The 25,465-nt window shown below is 34.1% G+C and overlaps 5 protein-coding genes across 9 annotated transcripts; 4 read left to right on the forward strand and 1 right to left on the reverse strand.

Moving 5' to 3' along the window:
- Positions 1-108: 108 nt before the first annotated feature.
- Positions 109-5,734, forward strand: LOC140834941 (uncharacterized). Its single transcript, XM_073200154.1, has 14 exons — positions 109-230; positions 325-405; positions 962-1,388; positions 1,707-1,798; positions 1,965-2,123; positions 2,209-2,542; positions 2,974-3,165; positions 3,232-3,452; positions 3,534-3,590; positions 3,847-4,003; positions 4,460-4,570; positions 4,659-4,829; positions 5,199-5,258; positions 5,337-5,734. The coding sequence occupies exons 2-14, from the start codon at positions 362-364 to the stop codon at positions 5,448-5,450; spliced, it is 2,139 nt and encodes a 712-aa protein (XP_073056255.1). The 5' UTR covers positions 109-230; positions 325-361; the 3' UTR covers positions 5,451-5,734.
- A 1,664-nt stretch (positions 5,735-7,398) lies between these two features.
- Positions 7,399-8,312, reverse strand: LOC140833594 (dynein light chain 1, cytoplasmic-like). The gene is made up of 2 exons (XM_073197928.1): positions 7,914-8,312; positions 7,399-7,833 (listed from the first exon to the last, which is right to left on the reverse strand). Exons 1-2 carry the CDS (start codon positions 8,049-8,051, stop codon positions 7,693-7,695), a joined length of 279 nt encoding a protein of 92 aa, XP_073054029.1. The 5' UTR covers positions 8,052-8,312; the 3' UTR covers positions 7,399-7,692.
- A 4,977-nt stretch (positions 8,313-13,289) lies between these two features.
- LOC140835536 (uncharacterized) lies at positions 13,290-13,919 on the forward strand. Its single transcript, XM_073201023.1, has one exon. The coding sequence runs from the start codon at positions 13,290-13,292 to the stop codon at positions 13,917-13,919; it is 630 nt and encodes a 209-aa protein (XP_073057124.1).
- Positions 13,920-16,088: 2,169 nt separating this feature from the next.
- On the forward strand, positions 16,089-20,974 carry LOC140834943 (CRM-domain containing factor CFM3, chloroplastic/mitochondrial). 5 transcript variants are annotated; one of them, XM_073200155.1, is made up of 9 exons: positions 16,089-16,934; positions 17,224-17,680; positions 17,762-17,892; positions 18,292-18,630; positions 18,842-18,998; positions 19,136-19,428; positions 19,593-19,670; positions 20,269-20,376; positions 20,564-20,974. In XM_073200155.1, exons 1-9 carry the CDS (start codon positions 16,122-16,124, stop codon positions 20,666-20,668), a joined length of 2,481 nt encoding a protein of 826 aa, XP_073056256.1. In that variant the 5' UTR covers positions 16,089-16,121; the 3' UTR covers positions 20,669-20,974. The 5 variants fall into 5 exon arrangements, with proteins under 5 accessions (XP_073056256.1, XP_073056258.1, XP_073056257.1 ...); XM_073200157.1 differs by having other exon boundaries at positions 20,269-20,329; XM_073200156.1 differs by having other exon boundaries at positions 19,593-19,652.
- Positions 20,975-22,405: 1,431 nt separating this feature from the next.
- LOC140834944 (uncharacterized) lies at positions 22,406-24,621 on the forward strand. Its single transcript, XM_073200161.1, has 2 exons — positions 22,406-22,767; positions 24,226-24,621. Exons 1-2 carry the CDS (start codon positions 22,513-22,515, stop codon positions 24,409-24,411), a joined length of 441 nt encoding a protein of 146 aa, XP_073056262.1. The 5' UTR covers positions 22,406-22,512; the 3' UTR covers positions 24,412-24,621.
- Positions 24,622-25,465: the final 844 nt, after the last annotated feature.

Consider the following 25,465-nt stretch of genomic DNA (forward strand, 5'->3'; position numbering starts at 1 on the left):
ATTTGACAATTAATAAGTATAAATTAAAAGGGGATAATATTAAAAGTTTGTATTAATTAATTTGATTGATTTGAAATAAACAAGAACATCGAGTAACCAAACAAAACCTTACTTTATTTGTTGGTATGGTTGTTGTTGTGTTGTTGGAGAGAATTATTAAAAGAGAGTGAAGATAGGATTCAGGCGTCGCTGTCTTAAGAGAAACAAGAAATTTGGATAAAACTTTTGATGTAAGTAAAGCTAAATGTTGGCGGGAGCAAATTACGAAGACCTTTTGATGTTGAAATTTCTTGTATTTTATCACACCTCGATGTTTTCTTGAAGTTGCATACAAAAGCTCTTGGTTTGCTTCTCTATTCTCATGGCTTCCAACTTCTCCGTGGGATCCTCCGGCTTCTGCAATCGGTATGCTGTTTTCTCGTTTTGACAGTAGATTAAGAGGTGATTAGGCGATAAATCTTCAATTTTACGTTTATTTTTTTTGGACTGACGAGTTACTTTTCAATTCTTGGGTGAGTTATTTTGGACTTAGTTCTATGCGCTCTAAATTTCCAATCTTCCGAGTGTTACACAAGGGCAGAAACAGCAGAAAGGCTACTCAGTATCCGTCCTGAATTTTTTTTCAAATTATACGTGAAACTGTGATCCCAGATATATAAATTTTACCTAGTCATGGTTCACCTTCTTGGTGAGGGGGCGAAATTAGTTGAGTTGTTCTTTTGTTGCACGTCCTCAGTTTACTATTTTTTGCAACACCTGATCGAGATTTTCAGTTTCTGTCTATTAACAACTTGAAAGGGCTATTGGTCAGAGATGATAATTGCAAAATATAACTGCACTGAACCCTTCAGGGAAAAAAGTTATTAATAGTAGAAATCGTGACTAGTATTATTGGCATAATAAATTCCATAACTCTGAGAACCCTTCAATTTTTTTATTTTTTTTTATTTTTTTGTACCAGAAACCTTGTTCGTGGCGACGATAGAGTAAATTATGGAAACAATGCACCGTGCCTGGCAAGGTTTAATGCAAAAGAGCAAGAAAGGAATGCCTTTGTGATGAGGTCCCATCCAAAAGAATTTCTCCTCACAGACGCATCTGCAACATTGTCGTCTAAAAGGATTTCTACTAGGGCACTATCATCAATGGCATTCGCTCCCAACTATGGTCAAAGCATATCGGAGGATAACCAGTATCCTTTGGTTAAGTCACAAGAAGGTGAAATGGAATTCAATCGGGTTGATTGTCTTGTGTGGATGTTACATGAATCTGCTAGAAGTTTATCTCTTTCAATACAACAACTTGAAATGGTTAGAACTGGTCCACCAGTTGCAATGGCATGGAACGGGGTAGATGTGCATGCCTGGCATAAACACATTGCATATCAGGTATGAAATTGTTCTGGTCTTTGTTTCTACTGACTCATAGAGAGTGATGATGTGAAAAAATGGAAAACAATGCCTAACTCTCGACGAAAACTAGGTTTTACTTTGAATCCATTTCCGCGGGCTTTCTAAGGGGTTTTTCGATTTCTACAGGATTATTTTGCCAACCATACCGGAACCTTGTTTTACTATTCTATTTTCATAGGCAAGACTAACTAGTAGTTCCAAAGAAAGGAATGTAAATGTACAAACAGGAGAAACAGTTTTCAATCATTTCAAGAATAATTTTTATAAACAGATGAGCATTACAAATCTGTGCAGGTTCCAGTGTATGCATTACTGAAAGCAGCACTTGAAGTGGAAGTGTTTCTTTCTCACAAACGCAGTAACAACCCTTGTCCTGTTCATCAAATGTATGTGCAAGTGTCTGGAAACTTGTTTTTATCAGATGCATAAGATTTAATATTATATAATGGAACTATGATTCTTCATTACTGCATACCACCACATCAGGTTATATATGTTAATCACTTATCGAATGATTGTGTCATGACATTTTCTTCTTTTATGGCATTCCAGTCTGTTTTCAAAAGTAAACTTTCTTGAAGAACACATCGAAAACCAATTATGCGCGAGGAGTCCTACTTTGCTACAGTGGTTTAGAACTATGGAAGTTCCCCAGATAGCTGGATTGTTTATGCCCTTGTTCAAGAAATGGTCCATGGATTATGCTGGCAGGTTTGCAAACCAAATGATGAAACAAAAGTTTTTTTAAATACCAAAGACGAGTCGCGCGAGAACTCTTAGAAAACAAAGAATTCAGTGGTGTTGCAGGAACAATTGTGGCGATCACTTGTTGTGCAGCTGTGGGAAAATTGAGTTGGAGAATTTCTTGTTCGTTGTTTTCAAAATCAATTGAAGATGCATTGATCGAGCTAATTACCATTACACGTGATCTTGTTTCTGTTGATAAATTGTACCACTTAGCTACCAAGGCTGGATTTGAAGAGGACTTCTTGTTTCATTTTGGACGTAAAATTCTTCCAAGTAAGAATGTTGAAGATCTAGAATTTTGGATTGGATTGGTTCAGATAAAACTTTTTACGGCATTCCGAAGAGAGAGTGTTACTAAAGGCAAGCATATTCTTTCCAATAAGGTTTGCTCATTCTTAACCAAATTTCATCAGATCTCTTATACTGCAAAAACTTATATAGCGAGAGTATTAATTCCAGCTGCACACATTTCATGGCGGATAAACTATGTATGAACTTGTGTTAGAAAGTGGGTGTGTAAGTGGTGATGTTCAAATTTCCTGTTTTGTATTTCAAAAACTACTAGTTCCGTCGCACAAAAAAATTAGATATTCTAGTAAAGCTACTCTAAACACTAGTTCCGTCGCACAAAAAATTTAGATATTCTAGTAAAGCTACTCTGTTTAGATTCTTCATTCATCGTGTGCATACTTCAAAGTACAAAAACCTCCACTCTCAAATCTTGAGAGTAATTTATCATAATTATTTGCATTTCTTTCACTTTTCCATTATTTAATCAAATACCATCTACATATGGTCTTTTTGGTATCAGCAGGTTCAAGAAAATAGTTTGCCCATTCTGGGTCTTTTTGCTTATCTAGGAAGAGAAACGAGATTATTTTTGTCAAGACACAATGTGAAGGACCTTGACGAGGCGATAAAAGACCTTAACAGTTACTTGGAATGTGGTATCATCTTCATATATCCCGAATTTTCGTCCCTATCAGTGTATCAGCATCTAATGGAGGTCAGTTTGTTTGTAACATTTAATTGGGCATTGAAGACATCAAAGCGTAATAGTTGATGTTAACAGGTAATTGTCGATGAAATTGGATGGCTCGACTTTTATTCTGCATATAACTGCCAGCTATACCAAGAAAGGAGAAGATCCAAAAATCCAATTCAGGCAGAGAAGGAGATTATCTTGTACTCTGTTTTTACGGTATGCTATGATGTGGTTTCGGGATTCGCTCACTACAGCAGTTCAATACAGCAAACTTTAGATGCTGATTTGTTAGAATTCTTGCTTCAGAGGTGATCAAACTCCGTCATTACCTTTTTTCGGGATTGTAAGTAAGCATCAGATGTCTGAGCAATTTTAATGTCCTTCCTTAGTCAGGGCCTGCTGTCATCATGTCTGGAGGAATACTGGGCTGCTTATGACGTATCAAGGTAAGTTTTCCTTGGTGGATAATTGGGAACAGTTTTTGCAATTCATATAATAACATTTCAGTTTTTATAAAATGTTGGGGGAGCCACAATTGGCATTACTGTCACGTGACTGTATATTTGGTATAGCACTTGAAACAAGGTGCTTGCTCTATTAACTATGCATAACAAGAAGAAAAATCAGATATATACCACAATTAATGACACGATGAGTAATATTAGGGTATCAATTTACGTGTCTGTAAACTTTCTCAAGCAGTGACCTTCAGAAAATAGGTGAAAGAAATGAACCTGATTCAGCACAATCTTTTCTGATTAATGGCACAAAAAATCCATCTTTGGTTATGGATGCTAAGCAGATTTCGGCAGAATTGAAAGCGAGAGAGACACAACGGAACTTGTCAACGCAAACTGCGGTATGGCTCATGGATAAATGACTGAGATCTGCCGTAACATGTTTACTCTAACTAATTTTTTGTTCTTGAACCAAACACATCTTTTAACTACTGGTTTATTTTTTATAGGAAGAGTGATTTCTAAGATTAACTTCTATTTCACCTTCTTTTACAAGTATTTGATTAGCAACACGAGGTTCAAAATTCACGATTAGAGGAAAACCAACGTTTCTTGATAAATTATTGGGGCAGGGTTGATCAAATCTGCAAACTCTATTACGAACTTTGTATTGATTCTGCAAGCAATTGTATGATGTTATTTAAATTTAAAAGATTAAACTCATTTTTCCTTCCAGAAGAATGTGATTCTTGAAATGTAAAAGGGATTACATGTTTGATGTCCTTAGTTTCCTCTCCCTCTCCCCATGTGTGCTTAAGTCGCCTGCAACTATTATAAATAGCCAATAAGAAAAACAGGGCCCCAGCTCAAACCAGGCTCGAACCACAGTTGATTCGGGGCATACTACTACGTCCACTCAACAGTGTTTTTTCAGAAAGACAACGGCAAATTTAATTGCTAGAAGTGTTGTAAGTTTACTTATCCTATATATATCTGACTTTTTTTGTGTGTTTTTCTTGTCCTTGCTAATTATACAATCTGGATTACTCGATATAGGATATTTGTGTGGGTACTCAGCTGCTATTTATAGACATATTGGATTCCCTGAGGTTTCTGGCCAAGAAATTATGCGGCCATAAAGTTACAAAGCGGGAGAGGAGAAAAATGCAAAGAACGGCCACCGACGTTGTTACACTTGTTCCAATAACAATTTTAATGCTAATTCCAGTAAGTCCAGTTTTGATGCGATCTGTTGAATTTTGGAGTAAACGAAATATGGTGAAGAGAGCACGTAATGTAACACGATTTTCCTAGTAAGGCTACAAAGGCCTACTACATCCATTACACAATAGCCGTAGGGCTAAAACTCAGTCATTTTATCTTAGTGTAGATTGCAATATTAACACTTATACTGGAAGGGAATTTAACTTGAAAGATAGTAAAATAATATAAAAGACGCATCATAATTTTAACAATTTGAATGTCATGATTTCGCAAAGTTACTCCCCAGTGTTTGGTTATTCTTTGTCGCTGACCAATTAATTCGATGGAACTTAGGTCTGGGTTCATATCATATTTAACGTCATCGTTCATCAGGTTTCTGCAGTCGGTCATGCGGCCATGTTGGCAGCAATCAGGAAATACATTCCATCTCTTGTAAGCAACATTTCTCCCTTTTATGACATTTCTTGCAGTTTTTTCCCTTCCATTTTTTACTGTCTTGCCGTGGATTAGATACCCTCTCCCTATTCGGATCACCGGCTCGACATTGCTAAGCAACTGAAGCGAACAAAAAAGATGGAAGTTCAACGTATTACTAACGAAGATTCAGATTCAAAAGTCCTATAAGCATCTCATACTATATTTTGATGCGACGATAGGAGTTAACACATCGGATTCAGACCTCTCTAAAGAACAAACACATTTCAACATTTGATGTTACATTTTTTAATATGCTGATCAGATGTATAAAGTCACGGAGTCACGAGGCACATATGATATGGCACAAAATATGTAGTATTCGACTTGAATAATTTCGACCTGAAGTTTGGAACATGTTCCATCTTTGTTCTGTATATAAGGTAAGAGGAACATAATGCTTTTAATCCAGATAATTTGGTTATCAGTTGGTATATTAATATCAATTTGTTCCTGGATTGTAGGATAAGATTATTTTAAGTTGTTGACGGCTGGGATTTAAACTCATGATCTTCATATGTTCACCGTATATATATCCGTGAGACGAGTCGATCGTTCATATGAAAAATAATACTTTTGACATAAAAATATATTATTTTTTCACATGTCAGATCACAGATCTATCTGATAAAATTGGTATGTGAGACTATGTCAATTCTGTATATTTTCTGAATTAAAGTATTGTTCTAATAATATAAGTTTCATCTTCGATATTTATTCAACCACTAACCTCATAATTCGCCATTCGAGGATGGAAGACCCAACCTATTATCAGCAATTTAAGTTGGTGGAGACGACGGATTCTTGTTTTTTCTCCCCCGCTTCTCAAATAAGCAAAAGAAACAAGAAATTATTCTCAATTGTTGATGATATATATACCTCACGTGTAGGGGATGTACAAGTACATATATTTTTTTATATATACGTTCTCTCATCAGTGAACAAATTAATCTGATTGGGTTATTGATTATGCTTTTAAAGAAATAAATGTTACGAATTGGGTTATTTTTTCTCTTTTCATCCAAGTTATCTACCCATTCTACGGGTAAAATGAGAAAAATACAATGTTGAAAAATCTATTGGGCGATGAAAGGTCAGAACTTTTATTATTTACTTTCCTTTTGATCTTATTTCTCAAATACAAAAACCCATGCAACTAATAATTCCATTGAGATCGACTGGTACTAATTACGCGCAAGCGGGGCGGTTGGTAGAATCATACGACGGGTCAGGCTATCGGACTTGGGCATGGATGATCCGGACTCGGGTGGTGGTGAACAGTAATAGATGCAGGTACAACGAACTTCGTCCCCATACAATTCACAAAAGCCTTTGATCAACTTATCCTCCCCGTACTTCTTTGTGCATGTTGCGAGGCAATCCTCGCCACCTTCCATTGCATGATCACAATCCGACACCCGCGAATAGAAACACTTCCCCGTGAGCCTGTGCCTGGCCTGCGTGCTCCCGTCAACCAGTTCTGTTCCAATTACAAAAATCACCGTTATCATAATTAATATTGCAACCCATGGTTTTAGATTTGGCTTTCCCATCTGCTGATTCTTAATCAAGTATTTAATTTTTCGGATGTTTACTCTACTGCAAGGCCTCTACCAGTATGTATAATTCGAGAGGTTTTACGTACGTATAATCTTATTCTGCCTTTTCTTATTTTGATTTCCCGTTAAGTCTGACTCTGAGCATGTGATTGTGGATTGCATTTATTTTCATTTTGAATTTGTCAGATTACGTTTCGATAATATTTATATACTTTTTTATTATTACGGCAATATAAATTGTTTGACTAGAACTGGAGAAAGAATATTTCTTTTTATGTACACAATGAACGCATGTTTGCATGCATATTTATACAATTCCGAGTAATATGGAAATTACCAACATATGTAATAAAATGCGTGTCACACCAAAAGTAATTAATATTTGCTGATAAAATTATACAAAATTTTAAGAATATGTCTCTTATGAGACGGTCTCACGAATCTTTATCTGTCAGACGGGTCAACCCTATGTCCCTATCGACTCATCCCCGGAGCCCGATGATCCTATATTAATACAAAGAACGAGTTTTACGCATACATCAGCCTCCCCGATATGACTGTCAAATTATGTGTCAATTAGGACAAATTTAGTCTCCATCTTTAATTATCAATTATGGATCGATATCATCATCAACTATCTAATTTCCATCACAACGATACAACCAAAAGAAAATTTGACTATTTAATTTCATTTCATCCTCTAAATTATGTATCTAAATTTGGTTCTCCTCCTTCTAACACTAGCTAGCTAATTCTTGTTGCAATCCCGGTCTGCATTTAGGTAGTCAGACTCCCAGTTTTTAATTCCAATATTGAAATCCCTTCAAGGAGAATTATGAACAGCCTTTGAAGATAAGGAAGTTGAGTGTCTCAAGTGTGAAGTATATGAAACTCCCCTTTTTGTGTGTGAAAAAGCAGCCGAAGTTGGATCCCACCACACACTGCCATCCATTCCCATATTCCTTGTCACATTCCTGCACATATATACACAAAAATATACAAAACTTACAATCGCTAAAAGATATATAAAAAGTATTAATTACATATACATGACCTTCTTGATGTGGGCAGCAATAGATTTGCAGTCCAAGACATCATACAGATCCAGAGCTTGAGAAGCAAAACCCATTGCTTGGATCTGCATCTTCAATGGCATATCTGTATCCTCTACCAAACCTCTCCCTTCCAACATCTTCCTACTTGAAGAATCTCAACTTCTTTGATTCAAAATTTTCTGTTTCAAGAGAGAAATTCCCTTTCTTCCGTGTTTGACAGAACACTGCAGAAAAAGTCGAGCTAAAAGTTTCAATGCAACCACCCATGTTCAATGTACCAGGTTTTATACATATGCTGTAGAAGATGCCATTGATATTGGGTTCCTAGGAGAGGTAAATGGACAATGACAATTGTTCCATTCTTCAATTATTATTGTAGTTTGTAATTCTCGGATCATGATAAAAAGTAGCCACTACAGACAGTATCGAGATCAAGGTCCTATGTTCAAAACATACACTAACACATATAAAATTTAATTTAATTGGAAGGTATTTGTGGCTTCATATCCAAATAACTTTGTATATGCGGAATGTAAGTCGGTCTCTCGGATTATATTTCGTGAGACAGATATCTTTGGTCATCCAATTATTATTTTTTATGTTAAGTGTATTATTTTTTGTGAATATTGATAGGGTTCGCCCATCACACAAATAAAGATTCTTGAGACCGTCTTACAAGAGACATGTTCTATATATATAGATACATCATTTTATAGTGATTTTAATTTGTATTTTTTTCATTTTCGACTAATTGAAGAAATTCATTTCAACAAGTATAAGATCGTATTCTTATGCAGTTTAAACAAATTATGGTGCGCATAAAAAGCTTTGGATTTTTTTTGAATAATATTTTATATATATTCTAAATATAGCGAATATTGTGAAGAAGAAGAAAAAAAGAATTTCGGCGGATTATCGGGAAACTTATCGTAAAACGTGGGTGACATTCATGATTCAATATTTCGGCACACATTCCAAGATTTTTATGTCCTATTCCTCACACTTTATGGATAATTCATCACCCTCTTTTCAGCTTGGGAGATCGTTCGTTCAGCATATTATACATTTAGCCATAGTTTGGTATATGTAATAAAGGAGGGATTGATAATAGTCCTCCTATCTCTCATATTTGGTATATTTTTAAAAAGCTCATGATAATCTTGATAAATAATTTTTTAGAAGGATAAAATGTCCCTTCTATTAGGTGTGATAATTTTAATTTAATGATAAAATATACTACAAATGACTTAATTACTCTCAATTTATAAATGATTTTTATAAATCTCTGCTAGTATGTAGAAGTTAAAATCAAATAAATATTTTTATTTATTTTTATATATTATATAATATATAATTATATAAATGACTTCGAGATAATTATATTAATAATTTTTATAAATCTCAATAAAATTATTAGTATCACTCGATTAACCTTAAAAGTTGATATTTGACTTGACTCACAAAATCAATGGCTCAATTATCGTATTATATAATATATAAAATTAGGTAAAAATAAATAAATCATGCAAGCACTATCGGCACATGAATAGATAAAAAATATGAATTCAAGCAACAACTTTGAAATTATAAAATTTATAATGCTAATGTTAATTTTGTTATTACAATCTAATAGATAAATTTAATCACTCTTATTAAAATCATACCAAACATTAAATATAATATCTTGCATCTTATTTATTCTTAACTTATCCTTATATTATTTATCTCATGTTTATCATATAATGTGTACCAAATTATGCCTTATTGAATATCGAATCATGGTCATTTATTTACGTTATGATTGAATGAATGATTTAGTATATATATTATGTGTTGAGTAGATTAAGACATTATCTATAGATACATGGAAAAAAAAAACCCGTCTTCCCTATCTGTCTTGGTAGAGTTTGTTTTAAAATTACGGTCAAATTTTTTTATTTTGGTCGAACAAAATTTTCAAAACTAAAATTTTATTATTCATATGTATTCCTTATTCTAAATGCTAGCTTGTTGAAATTTTTGTAGTATTAAATTTATCAACTCTTTCTGTAAGGAATGGTAAAATTTTGATTTTCTAATGATGGAAGACGAATTCGGGATGGATAGGTTTTCCATCATGAATTCGACCTAGCTCCTTTGTGTGGATTTATTATTGTAGTTTTTTCGTTGGATTTATTGGGAACAAAATTGACTATGGTTTCAGGGATATTTTCATTGGGCCATACAACTTATCGAGCTGTATTGAGTGATAAATTTTTTGAGTAGGTATTATGTGAATATGTGAGATGGGTCAACCCTATCGATATTCAAAATAAAAAGTAATACTCCTAGCATAAAAAATAATACTTTTTAATGGATGAGCTAAAAAAGATATGTCTCAAAAAATACGACTCACGAGATCATCTCACACAAGTTTTTGTCTAAATTTTTTGAGGCCATGGTTCTTCTCACTCCTAACTAATAAGTACTAACCATTAATAAATGAGCTTCATAATTGATGATAGATGAAAATTTGTATAATTTTTTATATTTATCTCTATGTGATTTTGGATTTATATATTACTTAATTTTAATTTTAGTTATATATTTTTTAAACTTTTTTCATTTTTTTTCAAGAAGGTACTAACGTGACATCGAACACTTCAATACTACGTCCGAAAGGACTAAATTTTTTTAAAAATATATAAAAATACCTGAGCAAGACTGCTATTTGAAAATATAAAGGGTCAAAATCAAATGTGATTTTCCCTAATAATCTTAACGGTTGATAAACTATGTAAATTAAAAATATATAGATTCTCTATACAAATCACTAAATTTGATTTGGATAATACTATTTTTTATCTTGCTACATGGATTTCGTTTTTTCTTGCTCGTAATTCTTAAATGATTTTAAACCTAATTTTGTAGGAAAATATCATACAATAAAAAATCTCTAAATTAATACTCGACAAATTAATAATCTATCTAAGATAATATTTTTTCAGTCTCGACCTGAAACAATTTATTAAATCAATAATTTCGATAAATTTATAATATAATACATTTTTGGAAGACTCTTATATAAATATATAGTTGTTTCAATATCATAAATTAATAAACCTTTAAAATTACAAAATATAACTAAGACAAGTAGTAAAATATGATTATATTATTGTTTTTCTTCTTCTTGAAATTCAAATCTAATTAAATTTCATCTCTAATAGACCTAGATATATATTTTTGGACTATGTCTTATATAACAAAGGTAGGCTCGGTTCATATTTATAATAAAAAATAGTAATTTTGACATAAAAAATAGTATTTTTCATAGGTCGAGTGGGTTGGATATATGTCTCACAAAATTTATCCGTGAGACGATTTCATGAGAGTTTTTATTATATTTTTAATTCAACAAAACATGAACAAAAATTAAAATATAGAAATTTCTGATAAAAAAGTAAGAATTCCATAATAAAAATAAATACTAAATTAATAATATGAAACCTTTTTTAGTAAATAGTGCTACATCAATTCATCATATATATGAATTGAAGTGAAATAAGGAACCTGGCGGGACGCTGTTGGAAAGGCCAGCCTGTCCGAGTGCTGCGTATATCTACTACATGCTCATTTTAATTTTGTCTTAAATGAAGATTGAACATTTCCGATTATATATATATATATATATATATATATATATATATATATATATATATATATATATATATAAACACACACACACAAAAATTTATAAAAATAAGGAAATGACTACACGTGGCAAAATTTATAAGGACCTCTATACTTGATTACATTTATTATCATATTTTTCTTTTTATTTATTTATTTATTTTTTGCTTTAAATCCCGACATTTAAACTTAAATTTGTATTCAGTCACTATCAAAAAAATTTGTGTTTATCCAAAAAAAATTTTGCACGTAGGCCCACCTGTTTTTTTTTCCGGATTAAATCAATACAAAATATTAAATATATGATAATAATATGTGATATTTGAGCATCAATTTTTTCAGATCTAATATTAATAGACGCTTTTTTTGTATTAAAAATGTATAGCAAATTTTGATATTAATAAAGTTGTTTCAAATTTTATACTTAAAATCTTATTATTTAGTTATCAAATATCATATATTAGTAAATTTTTATCAGAAAAAATAAATATGTCATTAATATTAATATATGATGTATATTTTTTATACTCAAAAATTATATATTAATATCATTTAAAAAATTGATATTTAAATATCATATATCTATTCTATTATATTAAGATTGAGCACATGATAGTAACTACCTAGGAGGACACCAAGTTTTTCTTCCAGTTTTACCTTATATAATACTAATATTACATTTTTGTTTTTTGTTTTTTTTTTTAAAAATTTCTACACACTTTTATTTTTATTTTTTTATTTCAACAATTAAAATATCAATTTAATCCCTCCATAAATTGTTAAATTACACTTTAGTCAATCGATAATGATAAAAAAAATTGTACACACGCATCGCGTATATATAATATACTAGTATGGATAATATATTTTTTAACGTTTTGAATAGATTTTTATTAAAAAAATGTGGGCAATGAAGTTTTGTACCGATTTGAAGTGCCTAACATTTTTTTGTGGGACAGAAGCCGTTGCCTCACATAAATGCCACACTAAATTCTCTGAAATTCCTTCGAACTAGATCAAATGATCATGTAGTTTGGATCATACGTACTTTGGATCAACATGTTCATGCATTGCCTAGGTCTCGAACGAGGGCCCTTTCCAACCATTGTAAATTTGTAATCAGATTATGTTTTTTTGATAGACGATTTTGCAAATTTATATCTGTCAAATGGACATATATGATCTATATTTGGAGTCAAAAATAATATTTTTAACTTCAAAACAAATATATTTTAATGAGTCGAATAATCGATTTGACAAAAACTTGTGTGAGACGGTCTCACGGGTCGAATTTGTGAGACGGATCTCTTATTTGGGTCACCCATGAAAAAGTATTACTTTTTATGCTAAGAGTATTACTTTTTATTATGAATATGGGTAGGGTTAACCCGTCTCACAGATTATGACCCGTGAGACGGTCTCACATGAGACTTACTCATAAGATTTATGTCTTATAACTCCGAATTATACGTTGTATTTTGACGTATTTGGATTTGAAAAATGATTCAAAAAATGAAAATTTGAAAATTAAAACAAATCAAAAAATTTGTTATTATATATTTAAAATACATAAATTCAAATCAATCGATCCAAAATGCAAACCAATCGATTAAGTTGGGCCGTAGGTTCACACCAAATATTCCTTTAGCACTAATTAAAACACCTAAAAACTACCAATTTTCTGCAGCTGCATAGAGCGAACAAAGATGAACAAAAAACCAAACCCACAAAAGCTGATTCAAGAAACCCTCCACACAACCAAGAAATTCCTCCAAAGAACAGTCAAAACCCTAAAATCCCTCTACCGAAATCTACCCAAAACCTCCCGTTCGGACCCCATCTTCCCTGATAACAGCAAGATCAGTTTCAAGAACCAGAAACTACACAACATCTGCATGAAAAAGGATGCTCCATTCACGGGACAGACAAAGGACATAGATCAAGAAAAACGCAGCAAGAGTTTAACCCGTGTCACGGAACACAGCAAATCGAGGGACTTGAAAAGAGCAGAAAATGCAAGGAAACACGCCGGAGGGATGAGGTCCTCGAAGTCGAGTTTCCGGGCGGCTGAAGCCTTAGGAAAAAAGATGAAAGAGTTGGAGATGATGGATATCGATGACGAGGATCACGTGTTGGACATCAAGGAGATCCTCCACGACTATTCTCAACTTTCTTGCCCGGCTTATCTTGAAATAGTGGACAAGTTTTTCATGGATATGTATACAGAATTATTGGTTCCACTGCCATTGGGTAGCAGTGTCCACGGCTCTATGAGGAAGGTGGGATCGAACAGTGTCCACGGTTCAATGAGGAGTCTTGGCCCTACCAAGCTGTAGAAATGGGAGGAAAATGGATAGGAACTTAATTACAGTACTAAAGTGGGAGTAAGTCTTTGTTTCACTCTTCTCGTGTCTACCAAGAACACGTATACGTAGCTAGAATAATTATGTCTCCAACATTTTTCATTTTTTAAAATACTATTATATGACGATCGAGTTCCATTATGAATTATCCCTCTTGATAATTTGTTTCGGAGTTTCCGTTAGGTTACTTACACATGTTGTCAAACGAAATCGAGAATTGAACAAATAACATTATTAATTAAAAATAAAAAAATATGCAACTTAAATTACGTACCGAATTGTCGATGACCTTTTCTTGACAGAAATAATAAAGTTCGTTGTTTGGGTTTTTGGGTATGAAAACCCAAGTTTAATCAAATAACAAGTACTTAAATATTAAGATATTTTTTTACTAGGGTCTTTATTACTTATTTTGTGATCATACACAAGGAGGAAAAGATTTTCAATTATTTAGGAAAAAATCTTTCAATTTTAACTTAATAATATTGTAACGTGTCTCAAAATATTTGGAGTACTATGTGTCTTGTGAGACGATCTCACGAATCTTTATCTGTGAGATGGGTCAATTCTATCGATACTCACAATAAAAAGTAGTACTTTTTCATGGATGACCCAAATAAGAGATATGTCTCACAAAATATGACCTGTGAGACCGTCTCACACAAATTTTTGTCAAATATTTATTCGGGTGGTAACTCTACTAGTATCTTAGAGAATCATGCATTTATTTATCAATTACACTTATGATGATGTTTTTTAGGTTCTCCCACTTAAATAAATAAATACTAACAAATGTGATTTTGAATTTCCGAAACCGCAACACTTAATTAACATAAAATTTAGGTAAAAAGCTTTTTCTACGATTAAGATTTGAGGAACGAAATACCTTATAATTAGTGTACAATCAATGAAAAGCCAAACTAGATTTCTCAATCTTCCCGAAAGAAGTTTATCTTTACTTTCGAGTCCCCTCTTTTGCATCAAATGTAACCAATGGCAAAACATGCTGCAGACGTTTCTGCCATTTTTCTGCTTTTGGGATCAATTTATAGTTTCTCCGAATCCCAACAAAGGAAGATACCATTTTGTAAAAGAATTGAAAACTTTTTAACAAAACCTGGAAGCTTTTTATGAAAGAAAAATAAGAAAAATATTTTTTAGAAATTTCTGAAATATTTTTATGTGCTTTTGTTTTAGATTTTGGACTAAAATTATATGATCAACAAGAACTTTTAATATTATATTATGATTATTTAGACCCTAATACAGAAACAGTTACATGCATTTCATTGATTTTGTTTAATAATAAACTAATTGATATGATATTTATAATGAATATAATACCAAATATAGTGACCAATTAGTCCACGTGAAGCACAATCCACTAGCACTAGTAATATCACTTCTAAACTCACTAAAACACAGCATTTATTAAGATAATAAGCGAAACGTCAACGAGGATCCCCGAGTTCCATCAGGAACTTAAGAATGATTTTACCGCTACTTTTGATTTTAGTTATACAAATGACAAAATTTTTGACATATAGCGATATTGCCATATTGGTCGCAAAAACTCAAATATATCTAATTTTGTTTATGATAACAAAAAAAGGTTATAGATTGTCACGTTTCAACGGTTGTAATGGAGCAAGTTTTTAGTAGATAAGGAAATACATTGGATGAGATACGTTGTAGCTCAAGGTCGAAAAAATTTAGAAGCTCGTTGTTTGCTCAATGATCAATCAAAAACCGTTATCTGAACAAAAGCCGACGAAAAAAATAAAGAAGAAACTAATGGAATATCTGAAACAACGACCAAAAGAAATGTGAGTGATTGAGCAACGCCACTCATAAAGATAATTATGTGAAGATATGCGAACTACGTGAACTTTGATTATTTTATATCAAAAGATTATACATATTATAACATATATAATTATAGTATATAGTTTTTTTTGTAAAAATTATAGTATATAGTTATAACTTTATAAGTACCAGTTTTTTTTATTTAAATGTTTATTGAATGATATTTTCTTTAAAAAAAAAAAGTTTAAACTAGTTTTCCGACCCGGACTCGGACTGACTCTGGACCGTTGTATTGGTATAATTTATTTAAATATAAAAACCTGATCGTCAACATTATCTGCCTGCTTCTCAGTGTGGCTAACTAAAGATATGATGACCTCCTCAACGGCGAAATTGACAGAATTGCCGCCACATATCTTCTCCACTCTGTCTCGTATGCCACCGCATTATTCTCTTATCGTTTTCAAGCCTATCTCTTCTGCTCTCCGCTCTACTAAAGTACCCAAAACCTTCCCCAGAAGGCCTAATACTGCCAAAGAACCGGAGAAGAACTCCTCGTGGATCAACAAGTGGAGCTCTCCACCTAAGGGCAAAGGTTCTCGTCCGGAACCCGTTTCCAAACGAGCCGAACAGCCCCCAGTTGAGACTCGGGTCGGAACCACTGCCATTGATAGGATCGTGCTTCGGTTACGTAATCTAGGGTTAGGGAGCGATGACGAGCGAGATTTGGGGGATGTTGCAGGGGGTTTGGATTCGGATTCGAATTCGAACTTGGATGGAATGGGAAACTGTGCTGTTGAGGATGAAAAGTTGGGGGACTTGTTGAAGCGGGATTGGGTCAGACCTGACACTTTTTTAGTTGAAAACGAGGGTGATTATTTGCTGCCATGGGAGAGGGGCAAGGATGATAATGATGAGGATTTGGATGACGTTGGAGTTGGAGTGAAGAAACGGGCCGTGAAGGCCCCGACTTTAGCCGACTTGACTATCGAGGACGAGGTGTTGAGGAGGCTGAGGAGAATGGGGATGACTCTGAGAGAGAGGATTAATGTGCCCAAGGCTGGTGTAACTGGTGAGGTTTTAGAGAAAATACATGATACGTGGCGGAAATGTGAATTGGTGAGGTTGAAGTTTCACGAGGACTTAGCTCATGATATGAGGACTGCACATGAGATAGTAGAGGTTGGTGAGTTCCAATATAGCCTCTAATGGGGAAAAATATTAAATTTCATTCAGTCCTCCCTGTATTCCCACATTGTACACTGCTTCCATGTGTACCCCTGAATTCTTGATTTGGAGCTATATTTCAGTTTAATTGATCCTATAGAATATTTGTTTTTAGTATTATTTTTTTAACTCATGTTATCGAATTGACCATGCTTGATTGGGACTTAAATCCAACTTATACGGTTTCTTTAACTAGCAATATGTTTACAAAACAAAAAGTTCTTATGCCTATTTCTCTCACCAGCGTCGCACAGGAGGATTGGTGACATGGAGGTCTGGAAGCGTTATGTTGGTCTTTAGAGGAACTAACTATGACGGTCCTATTTTGAAACCTGACAGAGGGAACATTGAAACTATTTTTGTCCCTACCGTTTCCCCTGCCTACAATTCAGCTGCAAGCAATAGCAATGTTAGCAAACCACTTGTCAAGAACCCATACCCAGTTATGACTTGTCGCGATGAAACCATGACTGAAGAGGAAGTTGAATACAATCTCCTATTAGATGGGTTAGGTCCACGGTTTGAAGACTGGTGGGGTACAGGAGTTCTTCCTGTTGATGCTGATTTACTTCCTCAGACTATTCCGGAATATAAAACTCCTTTTAGGCTTCTTCCCACTGGAATGCGTCCACGGCTAACCAATGCTGAGATGACCGACTTAAGAAAGTTAGCTAAAACACTTCCATGCCATTTTGCTCTTGGTAATATATTAGCCCTGCGATGTTGTTTTAATATGCCACAAGTGGATTTTTTGTGATCAATATATCTCTTTAATTCTCCAGGGAGAAACAGAAATCATCAAGGTTTAGCAGCAGCCATACTAAAGCTTTGGGAGAAAAGTTTAGTTGTAAAAATTGCTGTTAAACGTGGAATCCAAAACACAAATAACGAAATAATGGCTGAAGAACTCAAGGTACGCTCAGGTCTCATCTCAAAATAGTGGTTAAAAATTTTGGATGCTGTGGATTTGAAAATTATCCGAATGAAAGTAATAAATATATATAACGGGTTTGAAATTTTTTGCTCTCAATTCCTCAATTTAAACACACCGTCAGAGTTCATATTGCAAGTAAACATGTAGGACATATATTTGCATGTGTATGATTGATGAAGGTTGGGAGGAAGGGATTATTGGCATCGCAGTAATGTGTTCATGTTACTACTGGACTAAGTAGTCACATAATATTTTCATAATATCCTTAGAAACATTACATTTAAATCCTGGTATATTATTAGAGATCTGGAATCAGTCATTCTTTTACATTAATTGTTCATTTCCCCTCTTCTTCTCTTCTCCTGGTCTTTTTGGCAGAAATTAACTGGGGGAGTCTTGCTTCTAAGAAACAAATATTTCATAGTTATGTACCGAGGAAAGGATTTTCTTCCACCTAGTGTAGCTACTGCTTTAGCAGAAAGACAGGAATTGACGAAACAGGTTCAGGATGGTGAGGAGAAAGTCAGGGTTGGACCAGCAGCATTTTCAGTTTGTGAAGATAAAGAAGCCCTGGCTGGTACTTTGGCTGAGTTTTACGAGGCTCAGGCACGATGGGGGACAGAAATCTCTTCCGAAGAACATCAGAAGATGATAGAAGAGGCAACCCAAGCTAAGAGTGCCAGAGTGGTCGGCCGACTTGAACATAAGTTAGCCATTGTAAGTATGCCTTGTGTTACTACGATAATCTAGTTTTTTCTGTGCGATATCTTTATATTTTCACAGAATTATATTCAAGCCCATCCACATCTCCACATCCATCCTTCTATTTAATGTTCTTGTATAGTATCCAAATCACTAAATGTAGGACAAGATGTATCCCTCATTTGTTGGTTGAGATTCAAGTTATGAACTGACTATGCATTTACAGTCTCAGGCAAAGAAGCTCAAAGCAGAGACTCTGCTGTCTAAAATTGTGTCATCCTGGATGCCTGCCAGTCCTTCAGATGATCAGGAAACAATCACAGAGGAGGAAAGAGTTATGTATCGCAAGGTTGGATTAAGAATGAAAGCATACCTTCCATTAGGTGAGTTGTCATTGTGATAGATTCTAATGGTGGAGGGGAATTTATGTCTAGTTGAGACCAGTTTCCATTTTTCAGTCAAAACATGTGTTCAAAGTTTCACAAATGGAATATCATGTTTTTTTATGATAATCTCTCAGGGATTCGTGGTGTTTTTGATGGTGTTATTGAGAACATGCATCTACACTGGAAACATAGAGAACTTGTAAAGCTTATATCAAAAGAAAAAGAACTTTCTTTCGTTGAAGAAACAGCTAGACTTTTGGAGTATGAAAGTGGCGGAATACTAGTGTCAATTGACAGAGTCCCCAAAGGCCATGCTGTAGTTTTCTATCGTGGCAAGAATTATTACCGACCTCTTACCTTAAGACCGAGAAACCTTCTAACAAAGGCAAAAGCATTGAAGCGTAGAATTGCCTTACAGCGATACGAGGTTGGGTCATTCATTCTCTACATATAATTTCCAAATTTATAAAAACAAAATATATTGAAGAAAGCAAGCAATGGTTTTATTAAAGCATGACTCATAGTTAAATGATTGATGTGACGCCCCTTCAATTTGTATGTGTTAGTTATGTCTTTTACATGATGGTGCAGGCTCTCAGTCAGCACATATACGAACTGGAGAAGAATATAGAGCAGATAAAACAAGATATGGTAAGTTGCGATTTGGAGGTTGATTACAATAATAGTATCTCAGTATAATTTATTTTTCAAGTATATATTAATCTCCTTGAGAGGCTGACTATCACGTCGACTCAATTTCTTTAATTTTCATTTCTTGGTGTGCTTTCGCTATTTGTTTGTGGACTTTTCTGCTATTTTAAGCTGTTTGTTTACTAAAGTTGTAGGTAAACATACTTTTGAACCTTACATATATATTTGTTGTTAGCTCTTGGAGTGATTCAACTCTCGTAGCATTTAAATCCTCGTATTCTTTTGTTGAAGAGTTGAACCTCCGGATCCATATAGTTCATCTCCGCTGAAACAGAGGTCATCATCCTTTATCTGTATACTCCAAATTATAAGGACAGACCCAGTGAAAGTGGAGCAGGGGTAGCCGTCTCTTCAAATATTGTAATCTTGAGTGTGCTTTTAGTGTCATCGACTTCACATCTTGTTAAAAACTCATGACCGCACCCCACCCACCCCCCCCAAAAAAAAGGTCATTTTATTGTGCTGATATGTATAAATATATCCGTGGCAAGAAATTTTTAGCGTTTTTATCACAACTAAACTAAAAACTAAACTCTTCCATCCCAACTCTTTATAGGGTGGTTCCAATAATGTGGAGAATAGCAAGCCTTCCAATAATGTGGAGAATAGCAAGCCTGGTAAGTTACAGGATCACGACCAGTTCAACGGTTCTTTTGCTGATGATGTGAGTGATTTTGTTTCCACGTGCTCATCATTTAGCATGTATACTTTCTACTTTCTAGTTGAGTCGTTCATGCGATCACATAAAGCAAATGCCACATTGAAAACCAAGATTGTAGACATATGCAGGGAAATGACCAAACATAAGACAAGAAACAGGTAAAAAGTGTGATATTCTGTCTTCTGTGCAGAGTGAAGATGAAGATTCAATAATGCGTTCTGATGGTGATGAAGATGCAGAAGATAATTTGGAGGATGATGAAGATTCTGAATTTTCCAGTTTCGAAGACTTTTGAGACTCCTTCCCATTGTAATCATGGCCAGGAATAACTTTGTCCCGCTGTTTATTATCTTAAAAAATTGCCATATATAAAAAAAATTGACGCTTGCTGCTATATGAAGAAGAGGCGTTGCTGTGCCTGTTAGCTAAAAATTCAAGAAAACATTGATTCCGGAGTATCAATGGCAATTAAAATTAAGATTTGAAGGTTGGACAGGTTGTAAAGCAATCGCCATGTTGTATCCCAAATGGGTGGGAATTTTTGGAGTTTTATTGGCCTGTGTAGTTTATTTAATGAAAGAGCAAAATTATAGGCGTTATAGATTTGGCCTTGTTGGTTGTAAGAAGTTAGAAAAGAAGTAAACTTCTCCATAAATTATTCGTTTCAACTTGTCTTGTCCATGTTCAAATACATGAAAATACTCTCGACTCGCACGCATCTCTAACAGTTAAAACGTGATGGTTGAATTACATTGACTTAGCATTAAAGTAGATAGTGAACTACTCAGAGTTTGGTTAGGTAAAAATTTATTTGAGATTGTCTGTTAAGTTTATCGAGTCAAATTTGAGTTTGATAATTTTATTTAGCCAAGCTTGAGTTTAAAGATATTCAGCTCGTGGGTTATAGTTCAGTTCATTTATGTGACTTTAAGTTCAACTAATTTGTTGAGCTTTGAGTGTATAATAATAAATTACATTGTCTCACATAAAAGTTGAAGTATAAGGGAAGTGATTGAAACATATAAAATGATAAGCATACCTCCTTAAATTTTCATATCTTAGTATTTTTTGCTTAAGAATGCTCGACGAGCCTGAAAAGAGCTTATTTAACGAGTTCGAAAAAGAGTCGAGCTTGAGTCAAACTTATTAAAATCTCTAACTTTAAGTTCGTGAGATCGAGCTCGGTTCGAGTTCAACTAATTTGTTGACTTTTGAATGCACAATAATAACTTACATTGTCTCACAGTAAAGTTTAAGTATACAAGAAATGATTGAAAGACTATAAAATGAGAAGCATATCCCCTTAAATTCTCGTACCTTAGTCGATTTTTTGACTAAAAATGCTCGACGAGCTTGAAAAAGAGTTTGTTTAACGAGTTCGAAAACGAGCCAAATTCAAGCCAAACTCGTTAAATATGATAAACGAGCTATTAAAAAATCAAGTTTGAGCTTTTCATTATCTTAATAAATTTAAATGAGCTAAATCCGAGCCGCATGATAAAAACTTAAATCAAGCTCGAACTGAACTCGATTATATATATATTTAAACGAATCGAACTCGAACATGATATTGTTTGTCTCGACTCAATTACGTCCCTTGGCTGACTATTGTCTAATAGTAGTGTTATGCTACAAGGTTTGCCGAAATAACCATTAAACAAGCACCCGAATTATCCCGAGACCTTGGATTTGGTAGACCAATTGCAATGGATATTTTTTGTGGATAGGTGATGTATGATGCGTAATGAAAACAAAATTTCAAGGATAAACCTAGCTAGATAGCACGAGGAAAATACAAGGAAGATGATCATCGCCCGTCTAAGTACGTCGGCAAACATATCACTAAATTAGTAACTTAACTCACTGACGGCTCTCTGTTTATCAAATGTCAATGGTTCATATTTATTTTTTACATATTAACCTGAAATCATCGTGAAAATATAAAAAGCGAATTATTTATTTACCGATTCGGGTCGGACAGATACATTCGGATCCAAACTCAAGTTTTTAGTCGTGGACCGCGTAGCCTCCTCTCTCTCTCTCTCTCTCTCCCCCCCGTGGCGGTGCGTATATTTCTGGCGGAGAAGCTAAACAATCGCCGCAGGAAACGTATACCAGGCACTGCACCAGCCGCCCCATATGGCGTTTCTGTCCCTCTCCCTCCTCTCATCAACTAGAACTCCGACTACTCCGTCGGTTTTTTGTCCTTCCCCTCCTTCAACTTCATCCACGGCAGCGACGACGACGTCGTCGGCTTCCCTGTTTCCTGCTTTGCCTGGTTTACCGAGAAATCACTCTCCGGGAGTGGCGCGCGGAGGCCGGAGGTCAGTGGTTGTGTGTATGGCTCCCGAAGAAGAGAAGATGACTCGCAGGTCCCCGCTGGATTTTCCAATTGTGAGTTCAATTCATTGCCTTTCCACCTCTGTGAACTTTTTTCGTATAGTTTTCTTGACTTTTTCTGTTAATTCTGAGCTTTATTCATTAATGAATTGTGGATTTTGGGTTGCTGATTTAGTTTCGTCCTCTGATTATGCTAATGCTGACCATTTTTTAGCTCAAGACTTTTATAGAATAAGAGTGACATAAAGCAGAAATTTGAACCGGAAAATCTTGGAGAAGTTCTTTTCTTACTTGTCAAATAATACTGAGCAAGAACAATCCTTGTGGAATTTGGACGAGGAAGCTACCCTAGACTCGGCCTCAAATGCGCTAAAAAATGGTTGGTGAAACTTTAATCTGTGAGAAAATTTTAGCACGTGTCATAGTTTAAACTCTGAATTATTCAAAATAATCAGAATCGACATACTGAAAAGATTGAGTTTTGTTTTGAAAACTTTGAATCATAGAGATAGCTCGAAAACTATGATAAACGTGAACTGTTTATGGAGGAAATTAATTAGAAATTGCCCTTGTAGACACAGGTGAATTCTTGATTATCGGTCAGTGCGGTAGTAGTTATCTTGGATAACTTGAGAATATTACTGCTTGTGATGGTTCCTGTTTTTGTTTTCTAACGAGTCCTTTTCAACGTGATTGTCGTGTATCATGTTCTCCTTGGTGAGTTGTGTGGAAGAACAAATGAATTCCCTTGAATTTAGTTATAATTAGGATTCCTTTAACTTATACTTTAGAGTTTAGACTCGTCTCGATTTCATGACATGAAGAATTTTCTTTTTTTCATCCATTGAGCATGGTTGATGTTGAACATTTCTAACTGTACCAAAAACTACAACTGATACTGATTATGCAGTCCGAATATTTCATATCATACATTAGTTCAGACTCCACGATCTAATCACACAGTAGGAGCCATACAGAACAACATGGCTACAGTTGATGCTTAACAGATGTGTGGTAATTTTCAAGTCTTTGGCAGTTCTTTGTGGACAATTAGGAGCCGAGACTTCTTATATTGTGCCTGGAGTTCTGCCTGAGTTTACTGAAATTCAGTGGATTTCTTTCATCAACATGCTTTGCTTTGGGATATTTTTGTCAACAAGTCATGGTACTTAAACTTGGAGGATGCTTCCTCTTTTGGACCACGGTTCACATTTTGGCATTTATCAACATGAAGAAGGGATTTTTTTTTAATAATCCATATCATGCCTATGTTTACTTTCTATTTTCGGTGAGCGTGAGTAATAATTGGAGTGGGACTTTCAATAGGCAAGAGTGCACGATATAATTCTCTTGCCACGTTTGGTATTGTATCTTCCTCGTACACTAATTGGATATTCATCTAAATGCAAAACAAACTTGTGCTGAACATCCATTCATTTAAGGGATATGATCAACTATAGCAAAAGATTTGAAACAATAATAAAGTACAAAGCTTATTTCAATCATTTTCAGGAGTGGGATAGGCCGAAACCAGGAAGGAGACCTGACATTTTTCCGCAGTTCAGCCCAATGAAAACTCCATTGCCACCACCAATGCCAGCTGATCCACCAGAAGAAGATGAGGAAGAGGAGGAAGAAAAGAAAGAGGAAGAGGAGGAAGACCCTGATAAAGAGGAGATAGACCAGCCGGAACAGTAGGTGTAATGGGTTTGCATCTGAAGCAGGTTGCGTAGATTTAATTTTTGATCACATGCTATCAGGATTCGTGAGACCCTCACCCTGTTTCGGTCTCGAGTGTGATAATGAGGTTTGTAGCGAAGTATGCTCTTGCAAGATCGATGGATTAATTTGCAGAGAATGTATTTTCGTTGAACTGTATTAAGGTTATTAATTTGGTTTTTGGGACAATTATGGTCGCATTTTCTGATATCCAAGACCAATGACACGACTTTTGGTTTCATTTCCGGAAGCAAACCATTCAACCTATTTCTTGAAATCCTTTCCCCCAAACACATTTTGTGATTCCCAGTCCAACATTTTTTGCCTGCCCAATTGCTATATTCATTCGAACTCTTCATACTTCTAAAAACGTAGATATATATCCTCGAAAAAGAAAAAAAAAAGGTATCGATTATTTCCCTACTCCATTTATTATTTTAAATTTAAAATATTAAAATTTAATGGCTGGAAATATTGATATGATTCGATATAAAAATTGTTTTTCAGGGGAAAAAAAAAGATTAATTACACGTACATCTGAGGTTTATTAGAACTAAAAAACCAACTAAGCTTTGAAAATTACATATACATTCTTTCAGATTTTTATCAAGCTTACATTTACATCCGTTAACTTTGAGAATTACATATATCTCCTCACAGTATTTTATATACTTTACACTTCTTGTTTGTTCATAATATTTAAGAGTTTACACATAAGAAAAAAATTACAAAAACTGAATATAAAAAGAAAATTAAATCAAAATGAAATTTTTTGTTTTGGTTGTGAATGTTAAAAATAAAAATACTATATTTAGTTGATATATTTTAAAAATAAAATCGATAAAATCAAATCAAAATATATTTATAATTTGAATTTTTAATTTGTTGGTTACTTGTATTTTAGTTTTTTGTTAACTTTTATTTAAATATATTAAAACTAAAACTAAAACTAAATTGATTTGATTTCTTGAGTACTTATATTTGAGAGATAATTGTAATTTTAACATACAGATATATATAATTTTTAAACTGA

Source organism: Primulina eburnea, chromosome 6 (genome assembly GCF_022965805.1).
Source record: "Primulina eburnea isolate SZY01 chromosome 6, ASM2296580v1, whole genome shotgun sequence".
NCBI classification, from domain to species: Eukaryota; Viridiplantae; Streptophyta; class Magnoliopsida; order Lamiales; family Gesneriaceae; genus Primulina; species Primulina eburnea.